The following is an 18,523-nucleotide window of genomic DNA, read 5'->3' as shown; positions in this document are numbered from 1 at the left end:
AGGGTCCCAGAAGAGTTTGGTCTTTAACAGTTCACTATTTCCCCATAGCCTGAGTGATGCACCACAGGATCACTTTTGAACCCAATTTAGCCTGCTGACTAAACTCACATACAACCTGCACAAATAGATAACTGATCATGTTGACAAAGTTAAGTGTTTTCCTTGTTGGTAACATCCTTTCCCCATTTACCATGTGCTGGCTTTTCCTTGGCTACTTCTAGCTGAATAAATTAAGAACATGCAGGAGGAGGTACAGTATAGGTCTATGAAGTGGGACAGGTTCTACCCACCAAAGTCCCATCATCTTGATTATGAACTACAAATGGAAGAAGTCTCCTGTAATTAGCCTTCAAGAACATGAATTCTGAAGTCATGTCAATTTGTTCCCTGAATTTTTTTTTGGGATGTAACTTCAAAATTAAAATAAAATAAAAAAAGACAGAAAACATGGAAAGTCCAACAAATCTTTTTAATTATTTGTATAGAATGATATAATACATTAATCACATTAAAGTCAGGATATATTTTCCCCAATATGCACCATATTATGAAATATTAATCTATATGGGTTAAAATGCTTCTTTCACTGTTTTTACTTAGCCTTCTTCCCCCACAGAACAGAGGAACATCAAACCGTTAAGTTAGTCTAAATTTAATGTTGAGTATTAAACATTGCACTGAGGCATACATTCACACCAATGTACACACTCACAGCAATCTGTTTCTCAATATGTTTGCATCAATTATTGGTTTGCAACAGCAAATTTCTACGTATGTGCTATACTGGATTATGGCCAGACATCAAAACCTGAATTCAGATTGTTATATCGCATATGGGATGTAAAATTATGTTTTTCCTGTTTCCATTTGCTGTTGGGTTACTTGACAGGTTATGCCAACAGGTTGTAAATGGTATCTTGGTGCTAGCAGTCACTTTATGTTGAGTGACAAGTCATGGTGCTAAATTATCTATGCATTATTGTTAAGGAAACGTATGTTTAACTGTTGATCAATTGCTCTTGAAATTGGAATTCCGTTTGCAGCGAGCACCTGCAGGAGTTTACCCTAAACACTGTACATGCAGTCTGATTCCCCAGCCTGAATCCTAGCATAATTTATACTTTGTGAGCATGTCACTCGTTTTCAAAAGTACAAAAGCAGCAAAAGGATCTACATTTTTGTTGTACTTGTTTTAAGTCTTTGTTTACTGAAGACACCATAACCAAACTATCCAAAACTACTGCACTCAATGCTATCATCTAGAGTTGCATTACTGGTAATGTCTGTGGAGATGTTTTCTAAGCACCTAAAACCAGAAAACCCTGTGTCACCAAATTGATTAGCTGATCACAAGCTTTGAAAACCATCTCAGGAGGTCCCAGCAAATGAAAGGTGACCATAACCTTACAGCAGACAAAAACACTCTGCGTAGTCCACGTGTGACTGACCACTTGCAGATCTTGAGTTTTGGCATGAACTCCACCTGACATGTTGTACATTTCCCAGTGATTTGCTTTGAAAAGGAAGTCGAACATATTACAAAGGAACTTCTACAAATCAGGGGGGCTTCCAACTATATAACCTGGAGTTGAGTGTAATCCAAGTATGTCTACATTTGAACAAATGTTTTGTTTTTGACCTTTCACACATCCACTTACAATCGAATGTTCAATGCAATTCTTCAGGACACAGTATGCATAGCAACTTTTCAGCAATGAAGCAAAATGTCTATGTATATACAATTAAAAAAACAGCAGCTTTGTATTTCTACTTATCTACCTTTAAACAAAACAAAACGAAAGCATGACCAAGAGAATGTTAAGAAAGAAAACCTGTGTCCTGTTGTACAGAAAACACCACATTCTGCTTCTTGCTGAATAATCCTCCACTTTGGAAAACAAATAAACCAAGAAGTAAATAAATACATATAAAAAAAAAAAAAAAAAACCTGGCTAATGGGTAGGTTTGATTCAATCTGGCTTTCGTAAATGATGCGTGAAAAAGGCATTGCACATTGATCTTTTTCCTCCTTTTCTTCCTAAAACAGAAAACTGTTTTGTAGTAACCCGGGGAGGGTTACATCACTACCTCAACTAGAGGATACCAGTTTGTGTTATACTTTAACACAATGGGGAAAAAGAAGTTACAGAACACAACTAAAGATAGATGTTAGTAAAAGTGCAAATAAACGTCAGAAGTAGCGTTCCTATTGCCAACGTTCTTGTAGCTGCGACTGGAACGAAGCTGTGACTCAGACGGGCAGCATCATGGCGATCCACAATTTACCAAGCAGCTTCCCGTTTCCATTTTTGCAGAAGTAAGTGAAAATAAAGACAAAATTTCCGTAATCCCCACACCACTTCAAAAAAAATTAAAAAAAAAGGAAGAAAAAGCAGCAGTGTACAATATAATTTTTAACAGTCCCTTTTCTTAACCTTGCAAGGAGGTAGAGTTTTAATTAAATCAGTGTTTGCATGCTGATATATTTACATCTTATATTAATGGGTGACACAGCACCTCATGTTGACTAGTCTGTCATTTTAAATGCCACTCTGATAACGTAAACATACAGCATGGAACGATACTCAACAACCAATTTGCTCAACTGAGGATAAGTTTTCTTCACAGGACCACCAGGATGGAGATGTTTCAGTTGAATGAAACCATGACCTTTAACGACAATGAGCCTTGTTAAGAATAGTGCAACAAGAGACCAAATGTGCCCTCACCTCCTGTGATGACCGAAGAGACTGTAATTTATGGAAAGTCTTTTGAAACTCATGCCAGATTTCAAAAATCTCCCAAATAAAAATAAATGTTTAACATTTCCTTTAAATGCTTTCATTCTACACTGACTGAGCACTTATGGAACCTAGAGGTAAACAAGGAGCCACACTGAAGAAAAGCAATCTGAAAAAGCAGCCTAAAACAATGACCAGGACTTTGCAAGAACCTGACGAATGGTTGATGGCTATGAGGGTAACAGCTCACATGACTGGGACAATTTTGTTGGGAGGGACTTTGGTGGTGAGGGAGATGACATCCCCCAACACATCCCCAGATCCCAGATCCCGGATGTTCACGTTGCTCGCACAACCGTGGCACTTTGCACAGGTCAGTTCCACAAGGCACTGCTTCATAATGAGTGACAGCTTGAGAGATGGCTGCAGGGCGCGCTGCGGGATCTGGCTGAGTGGAGCATATCTGATCCCTGATGTTTAGGAAGTCAGCTGAGGTTACACAGCATCGCACTCAGCCTCAACAACACACTGAACATGGGCCCTGTCCAACCCCTCGCTTCCGCCACCTCAAGAATGGACATAAATCCTGCACTAACTAAAAAAGGGGAAAAGAAAGAAAAAGAACTAGCAAAACATTAAATATGAGTTAACAATAAATACATATAGTATACATAAATAAAGGAACGCTGCCACTAAGGAAAGGGAACTTGATTTTGGAAAGGATGAATGAAACATGGTCTACACCTGGGAAAGGTCAGAGAACCAGAGAGAGCAAGAAAAAGTACTCATCTGCTACTCAAGGAAAAAGCTGCCAAATTATTGACTCTTAAGGAACAACAGTAAACTTTACTATTTTGGATGGAAAATTGTATGAGCAAGTGGGTTTTTGCTCAGTCAAGTAACTTGATGCTGTAACAATTAGGTCCAATAAGGTGCAAGTTATGAACTGGATCTCAATAAAGAAAAAGCGTAAAGATTTCTGTAAAGAATCCCCTTTCCACATAAGCACATGCACCCACTCATAGCAGACCTCACCCAAAAGAGGAAAAAAAAAAAAAAAAAGGCGCATTAATTTGAACTATGGTCCCTTTTCATCTGATTGATCTCATTTTCAGTTATGTATAGCTATAGTTTCTCATCTTTTTAAATATATAAAATTCGAAGGCAGCAGCCCACTGTGATCAAAAGAGATGGAGAAGATTTAAGGGGAACAAAATGAGTTAAGGGTAACACCCTCTTTTTACAGAAAAACATAAAATTTGCTCTCTCCAATGATCACATTTTTCCTCTTTGAATGTCTCTTGCTCTATGTACAGCTATACAGAAGGGGAGTGTGTGGCGCAGTTGCGGTCGGCGGGATTTGCGGGAAGGAGGGGAGCAGTTGGTCGGTGAGCGGACCGCCGCCCCGCTGCACCGTCCCCGCAGTCTGCTGCGCGCAGGTGGCGGTTCCGCTTCACTTGCGGTCGTCGATGGTCTTGATGAACTCCACCGCCGCTGTGAACTGCATCCACCAGTAACTCTCCTCCCCAGTCAGGCGGCTGGTGTAGAAATTATTGATGTACTGGATGGTGGACAGCAGGCAGGGCGGGTTGGCCTGAGGGGGGGAGGGGGACAAGCAAACAGGAAGTGTAGAAAAAGATTAATGCTCATGTATATGGGCATATACATGTCTTTCATTTACAGTCACATCTCGTATAAAGTCTATTCCCACAACATTTCACTGAAATGTCCTTCACTCCACCAATCATATAACATCAAAGTTGAAACTATATTGATGGGGAAGTTGTTGACATTCCATGTTACATCCACTATGAAATCTAACAGAGTGCAGAGGTACAACAATGACCACCGACTCATGCAGCGTCCAAGTATGTAAGCAATGGCGTAAAACAGAAATTTTCTAGTACTGCGCTGTAATCATGGCAGTCTTTGGAGTGTTTCTAATTACTGCATAAGTCTTTATAATAATTTTTCTGTTGCTGGCAATAGCATAGAAAAGGTATATATAGTCAGCAAATTTTACAAACAGTGGAGTTACAAAACTGCATTCATAATAAGTAACTGTGTATAATGTCCAAATTATGTAACCTACTTACTGCAACGAGTTAAGTGAGGTGCTGCTGTATATTAAACTGACGATCCAGAAAGACTTACAAATTTATTGCTCTATAGTTGGATGTTTTAAAGCAGGAATTCAGGCTGAGATTGCCGGCTCAAGGGTAAAACAATAGGAACTGTGCTGAAATAGCCAAGTGATTACAATCCGCTTCCATAACCTTGTTACCTGGTGCCAGAAAGCTAGTACCAGACTAATTATTAAATAATTAAGTGGTTATGAAAAGAGAAAACAATAGACCGTGCATATGGAATATGATAGTACGAAAGCACTCCGTTTGTAGGGTGCGAGAGGAGACAAATATGAGCAAGTTCGGGTTCTGTCGTGAAAAGGATTAGCTTTCTGCAGCGCTTAAGAGGATTTAAAATGGCTTTCAAAACAACTCAGGAGATGAGAATGGATTCACTGTTGGTGGCATCACAAAAAGCTCGCAGGGGCTTCATATGGGGCTCTTGATAGTGTTCAAACTAGGGACACTGCTGCCATGTCCACATCCTTCCAGTCTTCAAACCTGTGTATTTTTCTGCCTGTGTATGCGAGTGAGTGAGAGCGAGAATGTTCTCTGCATGCAAACTCCAAGAACCGTCTCAGACTGGCTGCTCGACGCAAGGTTTATATCGACACATTAGCGCAACATTAACGCTTTTTCATTACAACGTCTTAATGAACCAGTTATGTAAATATCTGTGGAAATCGACTGATATCTCTTGCTGTGAGGGTGCTTCATATAAGTAATCAATTGCCTATTCTGTTCTGTTCCACTGAGCAGATGGGTTAAGGAGGAAACATATGGAACTCAACTTGCTCTGATGAAACTATTTATTTAATGATGAGAAAAACAATATATGAAATATATAAATATAAAAAAAAATACTCAGTGTGATAGCTGGATCATAAAAATAAATATTTAAAACTGCAACAAACATTAGCACAAAAAAATTAAATACTTGCAGATTCCTTATCTGCTGCAAGTACTGAGAATGTGCTCAGTATGACTAAGTTTGAGTATATTTTTCCCACTTTAGGGGGAAATTTTCAAGACTAGACAGCGTTTCAACACAAGGACAGTGTCAACACCGATAGCAGACCACAAAAAAAAAAAAAAAACCACTGACCACAATATAAGCAAAAACCATTTCTTGATTTATGTGAAAGTCAGCTTTTCCAAAAGAAAAGTGCAAAAAAGTTTCTTTTGGAGTACTGGATGGCGTTTCAAATGACACATTACTTTAAAGTATATGAAGGCCTCACAGAAACAAGTAAAACAAAACCGTGTGTGTATATGTAGCCATGAGACCCCTCCCCCCCGGGAAGCCAACCCCCTCACCTTGATGAGGACGAATACGAGCACAGGGACAAAATCATCAGCACCAGGCACAGAGTCTTCATTGGCCAGGCTCAGCAGGTTCATAATGGAGGAGCACATCCGCATGATACACTGGACCTTGTCCCTTGGTGTCTTGTAGGCGCTAATGGTATGGATCTCGGACTGCGCGGATGGCCACGGTGCCTCCTTCAGGTACACCTGCGAATGACACAGTGTGCAGACGTCGATAACCTGAAGGCTAACCCATCCCATCCATCTTCAAGAACACTGGCTCGGTGTAGTCTCGCTATGGCCAGGAGTTTATCAAGGAAGCATGGGGTAAGAGGCAGGGTACAATCTTGGATGGGATGCCAGTCCATCACAGAGCATTCACCCACACACCCACACACCCACACACCCACACCTCTACCAGTAATTCAGAGCCACCAATTCACCTGGGTGCTCCAGTTTTCTGCCACAGAGGAAAGCCACACAAACACAGGGAGAACATGCAAACTCCACACAGACTGTGGCAGAGATACACACACAGCCCAGGAGATGTGAGCTACCAATACTAGCAGTTGCACCACTATCAGACCAAAATCATTTTAATTAAAGCCAAGATAAACTGCATAAGTTATATAAATATTCTAAAACACCAGGACATGTAAGCAATATAGACACTTGTCTGCTAAGTAACTTACATTTATTCACTTAGCTGACACTTTACTCCAAAGCCACTTACAATTACTTACCCCATTTACAGAGCTGGGTAATTTTTACTAGAGCAATTTAGGGTAAGTCCCTTGCTCAAGGGTATTACAGATAGATGTGTGATTTGAACCTGCGACCCTTGGGTCCAAAGGCAGCAGCTCTAACCACTTCACTACAAGTTGTATACACTGAAGATCTGCACAATGAGGACATACATTCCCACAGAAGATGTACTTTTTTTTTTTTTCTTCCCCCGGATTAGTTTCTTTGCAGGAGAGTATGTTCCGGAATACCAATTCATGGAAACAGCCAAGCAGCATCCAGGCTACGAGCTCGTTTATTAATTACTTGTGATGCGTTCTGCTATTAATCAGGCTCAAGTTTAATGAACTTGTGCAACACAAGTTGGGGGGAAAAAAAAACCGTCTATGGCTCTCATAAATCAGACTCATCTACCGTTCATAAATGTAAGCTTCTGGGATTTTTCAGGCCCCTGAATAAGCGGACTTGTTCTCAAAAAGCGTGCAGTGGACACTGTTAAAAAGAGAATTTCTGACTGTGTTTTCCACAACTCTGTCATTTTCTAAGATATGAAGACCTACACTCTAAGCACTTATGACCACAGGCGAAAAGACAAAGCTGTTCTTTTCAGTCCACATTTAATACATAGGCTTAAATCAGTTGATTTAACATTGTGTATAGATGCGTTGAATGATAGCCAACCAATCAGAAAACATCAATATTCAGAGCAAGTGCACATTTTCAATTTGAATGGAAACATGTCCTTTTTAGGCATCTAATAAACAACTGAAACCTAAAACAATCAAATCAATATGTTCACAATGCAAAGAATTAAGGTGCACATATAAAGTTCGCCCAATGAAAAATAAGGTAATTCATTTGAACATAAAGGATAAATTAATAAATGGGCAAATACCTCCGGAATTTGAAGGGCTTTATGATTGGCTGTTACCACTTTGGAGAGGCGCTGGATGTGGTCTTGCAGAAGCCTGGAAAAGATGAGGTATTGGCAACAAGCCTGGATACAACATTTCATGGATTGCTTTTCTTTTCAGCAGAAACACTTGAGACATACATTACTACTTACTCAATACATTACAGTGTATTGAATGACACTCCATTAAGAGAAAGGCAAAAATAAATCCTTTACCATTTACTTAAGCTTTCATGTACAAACTACTATGAAATTCAACATGACATACTTTGTCTGCAAAGCACTCACTCTCATGTTAAAAGTCATTTGACACATAATATCAGAAGAAATCAATTTTGCAGAAGAAAGACCACCCTGCAAAGGGACAGGTCCCTGTCAGTACATTTTGCACATCTGTCCTTGTAGGATGGTAGGTATGTGAATGTGAATTTGTATACTTTTTTGCATGTATTTCTGTGTGCACACCTCTGTCTATGAGTATGTGCGTCTCACTGCGTGCGTGCGTGCATGCGTGCGTCTCCGCATCGGTGGTGCTCACTGGTCCCTCAGGATGTCCCCGTCTTGGTTGGGGTAGAAGGCCAGTTTGAAGATGCGGTTCATGACGCTGCGCTCGATGGCCGTCTGGGCATCCTGCAGCTGCTCCTCGCTGGCATACTGCCAGATGGCATCGTGGGCCATCGCTCCGTACAGCTGGCGCAGAAACTCCTCCACGGCCGCTGTCTTGTCATCAGCCGCTGTGAAGCCCTGGAATGCTGGGAGAAGAAAGTCGTGCCAGTTGAGATAGAAGCAGGATCTCACACCGATCCCCCAAATTGGGGGTTCTCTATGGCTTACGTGATGCTGAACGGACACTCGTTGGATGATGCCTTGTAAAACAGCACCACCTTAAGACACGGTCCTGGAAGCACTAATCATGAACACCTGGTTTTCTTTTGTAACCTAAACCTTACGTTTACATGAAAGTGATTCCATTCAGTATATCTCCATCAGAATGTATCAGGTGGTGAGTGAACTTCAAACCAACATATTGCGCAATTACAACTCCACAACTGGAGTCCGGTCCTGCCAACAGAATAGCTCATTAAGTGCCGCACCTTTTTTTCCCCCCCATTATTGTTAATCACACCTCTTAGGTCTGTCTGTATACTACGAATGTATACTGTTTAAAATAAAATACTACAACAGAAGGTCTGGACTCTGATCAGGAATAGCTTTGATCTCTGTTCAGACTATAGAGTCTGCATGTTTTCTCTATCTGGATTTCCTGAGGGTGTTCTGGTTTCCTCCCACAGTTCAGGGACATGTGTTTGAAGTGAACTGGTGACTAAAGTGCCCGCTGTGTGGGTATGCGTGAGTGAATGAGTGTGTAAGGCTTTCCTGCATAGACTGGCATCCCACCCATGGTGTACTGCCTCACACCGTATGACTCTAGAACAGACTCTGGACCACCAAGACCCTGTCAATGACAAGTGGTTTTCAAAACAGACAGTAGATAACTATACATAAAACACTATCTACATGCACTCTGGATGAGCGGAGGAAAAACAGGAGACATGGAGTCAATGATCGTGGTTCTCAGTTCTTGCACGTATAGGCTACAGTTTTTCTAGGCTTTTCTTAAATAAGGTTCAGGATGGAACTGAAGGGGTTTCATGTAAATGATTAATAGGTACAGTTTTATTTGTGATTTTAACGGTCACGTCCAAAGCACACGTGCAGTGTGGCCTGGAGAAATACGAAACGAGCGCATGGAGAAAGAGTGACAGACCAGCGCTGGGAGGAAACATTAAGGAGCGCTTGTGCATCTTACTGTTGATGAAGTCCAGCATCTTGGACTCCATGCGCTCCAGCAGCAGCCGCACGCACACAGTGGTGAAATAGCGGTTCGCCACCTCCTTATCGCGCAGCACGCGCTGCAGCAGCCGCTCCAGGTGGGCTTGGGTGGTCTGTAAGCCCTGGCGGCACCGTGTCAGGTAGGCGATGTAGGCCGCACGCTTCCTACACACAGAGGGGGCAAGGGAACAAGGGTCAAGGGGCAATCGGAGATGGAGATGACCATCAAATGTCATTTCCTCATTACATTCTTAGTATCTGGATAGCTCAAATTGGTACATATTGATACCCAAAGCTAAACTCAGTACAATTTAACATAAAATCAGTCTACAAAAACAATGTTTTCACTGAAATAATTCTGGATACAGTCATCCCCTGAGAAATGCCAATTTGAGCTACGAACATTTGGCTTTACAAGGAGTTTCATTTAATACGCCTGCTTCGACTTAAGAAGCATTTCTTTGAGTTTAAAAGAACCGAATTTGGATTTTGCGCGTTTCCTGGGGGGTGGGTCCTGTTCTCCGGGGGGTCTGGGGTTCAAGTCCCGCTGGGGGTGCCTTGCGACGGACTGGCGTCCCGTCCTGGGTGCGTCCCCTCCCCCTCCAGCCTTACGCCGTGTTAGGCTCCGGCTCCCCGAGACCCCGAATGGGACAAGCAGTTCAGACAACGGGTGTGTGTGTGTGTGTTTCCTGAGAGCAGGATATATTTACATTTATTCATTTAGCAAACACTTTTCATCAAAGCAAAGTACATCTCTGAGAACAATACAAAAAGTGGATTACACAACAGAAGAACTGATTTGGATGCAGACATCTGACACTTGAGTACAAGCAATTAGTTAACTATTGAAACTGTGTCCATTTTAATGAGATCTGGTGATATTTTACATAAATGGGGCTAGTGTTTGGGGCTTTGGAACACAAAAAGTTTTACTATTGAAACTAATGCCAATTACATCTTTGATTTAAGGGAATTTACCTTAAAAAGAGTTTTGCAAGAATGCATTACCTTCATAAGGTAGGAGAAGAAACTATAGTTCAAGGTTTTCCATTAACCTTAAGATATGTTAAGATCTTATGCTAATTAGCCTCCATCAGAACCCAAACTGTACCAAACCATGCGGTCTCTCTATGTCCCCATCCACCCCCTATGCCCAGGTGCGCCGACCTACCTGTAGTCGTCGGCAATGGCGGCCAGCAGCTTCCTGCAGGTGCGCGAGTCAAATCGGCTCACGCAGCGCGTGGTCTCCTGGATCTGGGCCATCTGGTTCTTGTCTTGCAGGTTGATAGCTTCTGCCAGCTGGACCTTCAGGAAGCAGACGATCTCATTGTCTGGAACAGGAGCCACCAGTGGAAAAACAGAGGGTGGGGGAGGTTAGGTTCTTGCAGTTATGCAGAAGCATTTGTATGACGTTACCTTTCTTTTGGGAGGTCTGCGCATTAACAGAAATGTGTGACCAAAGTTTATGAAGCATTACAGTGACTATCCTTGGATGCCGGACTTTTAAAAAAAAGAAAAGAAAGAAAAAGAAAAAGCAGCTCCAAAGGCTGATCTCCATTCTATATCTCACCCCATGTTACTGCACTGCAGGTTTTGTTTCTTATTCAGTCTGAAAGCTCAAAAATGTTGAACCTTTCAAAGTAACACTGTCTACTTCTGCTCACACTGCACTTTCACACACATGGACAAAGTGTACTTGTGTGAGAGTTTGTCAGACTTGTTAGAGACCTAAAGCCATTAGTCTGAGCCCATGGCTTCAAAGACCTCCACACAACTCCTGACATGGGTCCTACAACCAGAACAGCACATGAAGTGTCTAATGGGGATTTACTCATACGTAGTATATAGTGAACTGTCTTCCTTGTCTTATGCCTTTGTTCAGCGCTGTGTCACTGTGTGAGAAGAGCGCTCTATAAAAATAAATAGAATTTAGGTGAATTTACCAACTGAAGTCAAGACTCTTTGAACATACAGAAAACCTGACGAGCAACAGCTCTCCTGGTCAGTAAATTTGTTGTACAGACACTTGCTAAAACAAGACGACAGAGATGCCTCAAGGGGTCCTACCTTCGGGATCTGTGTGGTCTGGCAAACCATTGCGCGTAGTGGCAGGCGTCATCATGGGGAAAACGACAGAGTCAGCAGAACACAGTGCCAACCTCAGCTTCTTCTTGGCATCACTGCAGAGAACGGGGTTGAGGGTGGGAGAGCAGACAGAAACCTGGTCACAAGACTTGAGCTACAAGACAGAGCAATGGGCTCATATTCACACCGAGTGTACAACTCAAACAGCCATGAGGGGGGAAACGACAAAAACAGAAAACTTGTGTGAAGTGCATGTGTATATATACACTGTCACAGACTACACCAAGCACACATACCTAAAGGAGAATTTGAAGTCCTGAGGCTGGGCGGACTGGCTGGCAGAGTCAGGCAGGTCATCTGTGGAGATGTTCTGTAACGCCTCTTCCCTGGGTGACCCATGTACACTCTCCCCCTCAGTCCCGCACGGCTCTAAAGGTCCCAGACACACACGCGCACACACCCCTCATATGAAGCAAGTGTTTGTAACAAACCCATCATACTTGGCAACCTGGTTGGTGGTAACCGGACTTCCTGAACTCTCCCACGGGAGCCACAGTAGGAGCCCAGATGACGCTACTCACCGTGGCCGTCATATGCCGCAGCAGCCGCAGCTCCATCACTGGGACTGGTGCGTTTGATGTTTCTGTACTTGTCCAGGATGTCCTCAGCTTCCTGGGCCTGTCGGTTATGCCTGGGTGCGGGCTCATCTGACGGAACAACCGACAGACAGACAAAACACGCGCAGCAAACGTAAGAAACCATTTTTCACTGAGTCAACAGTTTCTGTAGCCACGTTCCTGAAATATGGCTGAAACAGTGACAAATGAAGGCAGACCTTGTGGGATGCGCTCAGGGCACATGTCCTCCTTTTCCTGCTTGTCCTTTTTCCGAAACGCCGCTATAGGAGCTGTGGACAAGACATACAATACAAAATTGACTATTACCTCTTCCAACAGCATACTTGGTCATTACTGGCTCCATGTGAGAAAAACACAGCCATTATCAGCCAGGGATTCTTTCATTACAGACTGCATGAAAACTAAAGCAAATTAACACAGATCATACAGAAAATTAACAGCAATTACGGGAGCATTTACTATATTTCTGCCAGCTAAAATGACATAGCGTTCTTACATGTATGCTACAGCAAAAAATGAAAAGGAAAAAACTTTGCAATAAAAAATGAAAAATAAAATAGTCTTTGTGTACAGACGTGCATGTGGATAAGCAGGTTGGGACAATGCGCATTGTTATAGCCAACAATGTACATTATAGAGTGTGTGCCGATGCATGTTGTATGTTCTGTTCGGATGTCCCTGCATTAAGATGCAGGTTTTGCAGATTGGGTGGGGGGGTCGGGGGGCGTCGAGCTGGTTCCTTCTACTCAGATGGGAACAACATTTCCCAGTAGTTGTGTTGAGTTTCCTATGAAAGAGCAAAAGAACCTGCAGAGAACCCAGAGCGACCGGCTTGTTTCTGTGTATTTCTTTAGTCAGGTCCTTATTTAAAAATGTGCATTTCTCCCTGTGCATTTACACTGATTATGCCTCCTCCTCAACCTACTCAAAACAACAATTTGAATCCGATGGGCCGCCTGTAAAGGGAAAATTACCAAAGGGAGAAAAAACAAATATATTCCAGTGCTCATCATAACAGGATCTCACGTTTTCTGGGTATCCAAGCTATTCTGGCTCCCTTTGGCTGTCCAAGCACATTTACATTTTCTCACTTAGCTCACACTTGTCTTGAAAACTACTGACAATGATTTACCCATTTAAATAACAGGGCCATTTTTATGGGCCCAACTCAGATCAAGGGTACTGCAGCAGGAGGTGGGGTTCAAACCCAAATGCTTTCATTGCAAGACGGCAGCTCTAACCACTATGCTCCCTCCGTGCCTTAGTGGAACACTACTGACACGATATCAGCAGAACCACATCAGAAGCTGGAGACCAAAACACTCAGTTTTACTTTAGGTACTGGATTACTGGTCTGAACCGCTGCGGTTCTTCTCTTCTCCAGGTTATGAGGCCACAGAGGAAACACTAAACATTTGTTCTTCCCACTTTCGTTATGATCATCACAGTCTCTCCCCACGGAAGCCAAAGTGTGTTACAGACATTAACGTAACAGATCAACAACACTAAGGGAATGGGGGTGTACGACACGCAGGAGTCCAGGGCATGCCCTAAGGTCCTAGGTCATCAGCTGTATCTGGAGAGGAAATGAGCACTAGGCCAATGAAGCCCAATTCTATTAAAATGGGCTTTGGCAAAAAGTTTGTAAATTGGGCCACAGGAACACATGGGCCAAAGTTTTGCTGTTGTTCTACAAAAATACTTCTGGACTAAAGGCTTTTCTCTTGATTGTGCCAGTAACACTTCTGTTTTTGTAATGAAGCACCCCAAGTCCACCCCTACGCCTGGTCACTCCTCAGAAAGGACAAGGCATATGGGGAAACAGGGAAAAAAAAGCACTCCTTCAGAACATGTTTTACAGCAAACCCTGCTCTTCCTCTATGTCTTGGAGGCGGATCAAGCGGAACTGAACCACATGTGAAGCAAATCAAACCCATGAAGAGACACATGGAATAATGAGGTAGAAATGAAAGTCAGGCCATGTCAGAGCCGCAGCAGCTAAAACAGAAGGGCGTGTCTACTGATGCTAGGCTCTTAACTACCGCCTTTCACCACTGAGGCCTGATGGAAACAGCATGGAGACGTTACCTGTGACTTCACTGTCAGCAGTCCAATACAGCACTGGGTGAGGAACACAACAGACAAGGTTGGCCATCTACACTCAATTCACAACTTGTTAGCTTGCCACATTTCTTTATCTGATGCAACTTAAACAAGTACCAGATTTATCAGCTTCTAAAACCTACAATTACCCATTTTCAGCATGCAAAAGGATAATGAAGCAGTTCAGGTCATAAAATTTTTCTCAAAAGACTCCCTTTTGGGACTGAACTGCCTGGATCTAAATGCCATTTTTCATATGTGTATGAGCCCAAAGACATTTCTGGAATACGCATCATGTGATAACATTTGTCACCGCCCTATAAAAAAAACATTGGTAAAATGGGGATAAAAATTCATTTTGTATTATAAACTGAATAGCAAAACAATAAAGTTAAACGACACAATAAAAGACCACCTGCATCACTGACGTGTCAATGTCAAACTAAGTGCTCATCAAACACAATGCACTTGCTGTGCACCCAAGAGCGTACAAGACACAAGCAGAATGTCCTCCCCATAGAGTTAGTACAGTCACTTGATTATAGCACCAAGATCTAAGGACCAGGTCAATGTTGCCTTAACTACTCCTTAACAAACCTGTTCTGTATGCTGTACAATAAATTATGCAAGGAAAAAAAAAAAAAAAAAAAGCTAAAAAGTTGATTCAAAAATCTAACTCTAAAACACAAGGGCTGATATTTAACACCATCAGCATTACACACCACATCATTTCATAACCAAAATAGGGAAAAAGTCTGGTCCGCTAAGTGGGAGTTAGAATGCCAAAATGGGGGAGGACCAGACAACGTAAAGAAAACGTCTCTGATGCCCACACCTTTTGGAATGGCTGAGACAAAGCGCTTCTTCCACCAGGGACGGTTCCGGTCTGACTTCTCGTCGTCGCTGTCTTTTCTCTCCTCCTGCATGAGGACAGAGATGCTGAACATAATTGCATGGAGTGTCACCAACACGCTGTTTTCCAGGCCTACTAGAACTCTCTCATGAGGACATTTGTGTGATAGATGGGTGAGAACACAACCTCATCCCAGACCTCCGCTGACAGTGACGCATCCTGGATTAAAACAGTAAAGATGGATCCCCAGAGTCAAGTGACATCACACACACCTTTATTCTGTTACTAACTGAGGGTTATATCAGCAGGGCTTCTGAAGCTCAAGACACCTTTGCTGCTTACAACCTTTTAGATTTAAACGGCAAACAAAAGGGCTACAGACTAACAAAGGTCTAATAAGAAGACGTCATCTAAGGAAAGAGAAACACCACCATGGTTACAGTTGGAGAAGTGGAGCCTGTCTGAGACCCACCTCCCCTTTCAGCGAGTCCTTGCTAGGTGAGGACGAGGGTCCCAGGGAGAAGCAGGGGGCCTGCTCCCGATCCTCAATGGTGGTACGCCGATTCAGGCCAGGGTCACTGGTGGGCCGACGGCCCGTGCAAACGATGTCCGAGCTACGGCTCCGCACCAGCCTGTCTGGGAAGGAGTGACGCGGCTTGGTTGCCTCTGGTTCCCCCTGCACAGGGCCGTGTGGAGCGAACTGGGTGTGTCGCGGCTCCTGCGCCGCAACACAAGTCTCTGGGATCGGTGGGTCTGGAGGAGGGTGTGCTGGTCGGGCGTGGTGCACCTTGGGTCTAACAATGGTGCCTGTGGAGGAGCCTGCAGAGCAAGGTGACAGCATTGAAAACAGGGATGAATGGCTGGCACTGGGGTGCAAACCTTTAGTAACCCTTCGGTCCCTACTAGATAGGACTCGAGTGCTTCACCATTTCAGAACGTTCTGAACAGTCTTCCTCCCACTCTAAATTGAATTTGTAACACAAAATCATATGAACGATGAACGATACAAACTTACGACACCTGTTTTTTCGTGAACCAATTTCAAAAAGCTGTGCATTACCCTACGGAGATGTCCCCACAATGTCAATTATTCATGGTTTACCATCCTTGTGTGTACATTTTCCTTAAAAATTTCCCCATAAGCTAATGTACATACTGTCTGACACACACACGCACAGACGAGAGCAGTGCCAAGACTAGGTTTGCCCAGGGTGAAGGCAGGCCACCTGTTCCAAGGGTATGTTCTCAATCCTGCTTGACTCCCAGTGGCAGTCTGATGCCACGTGCACAGTGGGGTGCAGGGGCTGCGCCAACAGGCTTGGAGTGAGGTCTCGCAACCTGGCCCACCCCTCAGAGCCACCTCTAACCACCCTCAACAAACAGTGTGCTCAGAAGATTAATGCCAGGGTACTGCTAAGACGGTGCGCACGACTGTCCAGCTTGTCTACCAGGGCAGGAGGCTCTTTACTCCCTGCCCTCAGCCCACTGTGCGCTCTCTTTCTACCCCCAAACATTACCTTCTCCTGAGGACAGGGGGTCGAACATGGCCAGCAAGGAGTCTGCCTGTGAGGGGGGTGATGTCAAATGGTGTCCCCCTAAAATGACACGGAGAGGAAGATTCAGAAACACTTCCTTGGAGTACAAAAAATGCTCACGAAGAACACCTGCTTACATTGTCTTTTTTAAATGACAATTTATCAAGAAAACTGGACATATCTGAAAGAGTACTTGGCGGCACAGTGGCACAGCACGTATCGCTGGTGTTCTCACAGCTTACCCTGGACTGTGGAACCGGATGTGGGTTTGAACCTGACTTGGTCTGGGAAGAGTTTGCATATTCTCACCTATCTGTATGGGTTTCCTCTGAGTGCTAAGGTTTCTTCCCACAGTCCAAAGACACGTGTTTCAGGTGGATCGGTGACTAAATTGCCTTTGTGTGTGAGTGGGTCACATTGCTCTTCTGCATTAACAGGTGACTGACTGCAGGGAGTTCAGTGCAGTGTATCTAGAATTACCAGTAGCCTTGTACAAAGCTGTCAGCTAAACTAACAAAAGCAAATGTATTATGTACCAATAAACTGCGTACAAAACAGGTCCTTCTCATGACTGCTGAAGAATTCAATTCAGCTTGTGGGGATTATGGCACTGAGAAACTCAACACAAGTTTTTAACCCAATGCATAACTTGCTTTTTATCAGTTCCAGTGTCACAAAACAAATATGTGCTCCCAGTGTGAATGATGGGAGCAGGACACAGTGATGGCTGCAGCTGTGCTCTGAGACGCGGAGCAGTGACAGCGATTAATAAGCCCAGGCAGCAACCATCCAGTCAACGGCAAGGCAAGGGGGCGGGGAGGGGCCACCAGGTGAGTGACCTGCTGCCCTCTCCTACCATGAGCTGAATCCTCCCCATCTGGACTGGTCACGGAGTCCTTCCCTCCGAAGTCAGAGCTGCACTCTGAGCGCAGATCCTCCATCTTGTTGGGGATGTCCTCAGAAGTGGCACTAATACCTTCTCCATCGGCACATGGGGAAAACGACAAAATAAATAAATAAAAGAAATAAAAGAATAAATACAAAAGAAAGAAACAGTTCACAAACACAATGTCTCTCCAAGGAGCTTCGCCTTAGCAGAACGTTCAGGTCGCTGTCCTCGTTTCCAAACAGGACCTGGGGAATAGCGGCCTACTCCCTGAGGCGAGTGACATTTCTAGGGAAGCAACAGGGACGTCGCGCACATTACTTGGGGACAGGCTGATGATGAAGTGGTGGCCGCATGCAGAACAGTGCGTCGAGTTGTCGGCATCGTCCCCACGGGGGCCGCCGAGGCAGAGCTGTGAGCCGTGAGCGACACTCAGCTGGGGACCATCCATCCAGCCAAGCCCCCCGGGGACATGCTCTGTACACGCGTCGCTGAGCCCTGCCCCGACCCGCCTCGCTCCGCCTCATCCCGCCCCGCTAGCTGGCTTGCAAGTCATCGCACACACTGCTCTCAACAGCATCCCAACGGAAACCGGCAGACATACATGGACAGCCTGAACCTACACTCAAGAACCACACCATGGGTTCTAATCCCAAAAGCAGCACCTACCACTGTACCCTTCAGTATACGATGAGCAGCGTCAAAAAAGGAAAACGGGGAGCTAAGTGAATGGAGAAGAATTTAAGAACGCAGATTCA

At 43.9% G+C, this 18,523-nt stretch overlaps 1 protein-coding gene across 5 annotated transcripts in view; it reads right to left on the bottom strand.

Moving 5' to 3' along the window:
* Nucleotides 1-512: 512 nt before the first annotated feature.
* gapvd1 (GTPase activating protein and VPS9 domains 1) overlaps nt 513-18,523 on the bottom strand; it is a 43,296-nt gene continuing 25,285 nt past the window's right edge. For 3 of the 5 annotated variants that reach the window (XM_018758440.2, XM_018758441.2, XM_018758442.2), the window contains 14 exons: nt 17,736-17,855; nt 16,862-16,939; nt 15,817-16,163; nt 15,327-15,411; nt 12,586-12,657; nt 12,332-12,457; nt 12,047-12,179; nt 11,733-11,845; nt 10,837-10,996; nt 9,643-9,830; nt 8,371-8,584; nt 7,815-7,887; nt 6,185-6,382; nt 513-4,335 (listed from right to left, as the gene is read on the bottom strand). In XM_018758440.2, the coding sequence (XP_018613956.2) occupies nt 4,195-4,335; nt 6,185-6,382; nt 7,815-7,887; nt 8,371-8,584; nt 9,643-9,830; nt 10,837-10,996; nt 11,733-11,845; nt 12,047-12,179; nt 12,332-12,457; nt 12,586-12,657; nt 15,327-15,411; nt 15,817-16,163; nt 16,862-16,939; nt 17,736-17,855 (2,048 nt within the window). In that variant the 3' untranslated portion in view covers nt 513-4,194. Of the gene's footprint in view, nt 4,336-6,184; nt 6,383-7,814; nt 7,888-8,297; nt 8,585-9,642; nt 9,831-10,836; nt 10,997-11,732; nt 11,846-12,046; nt 12,180-12,331; nt 12,458-12,585; nt 12,658-14,476; nt 14,510-15,326; nt 15,412-15,816; nt 16,164-16,861; nt 16,940-17,735; nt 17,856-18,523 lie in introns of those variants that run through there. The other 2 variants (XM_029259442.1, XR_001966391.2) reach the window with 2 other exon arrangements.

The sequence above is a fragment of the Scleropages formosus genome, chromosome 17 (genome assembly GCF_900964775.1).
Source record: "Scleropages formosus chromosome 17, fSclFor1.1, whole genome shotgun sequence".
Taxonomy (NCBI): domain Eukaryota; kingdom Metazoa; phylum Chordata; class Actinopteri; order Osteoglossiformes; family Osteoglossidae; genus Scleropages; species Scleropages formosus.
Note: the sequence above shows the minus strand (reverse complement) of the source record. Positions and strands in the feature narration are given on the sequence as shown.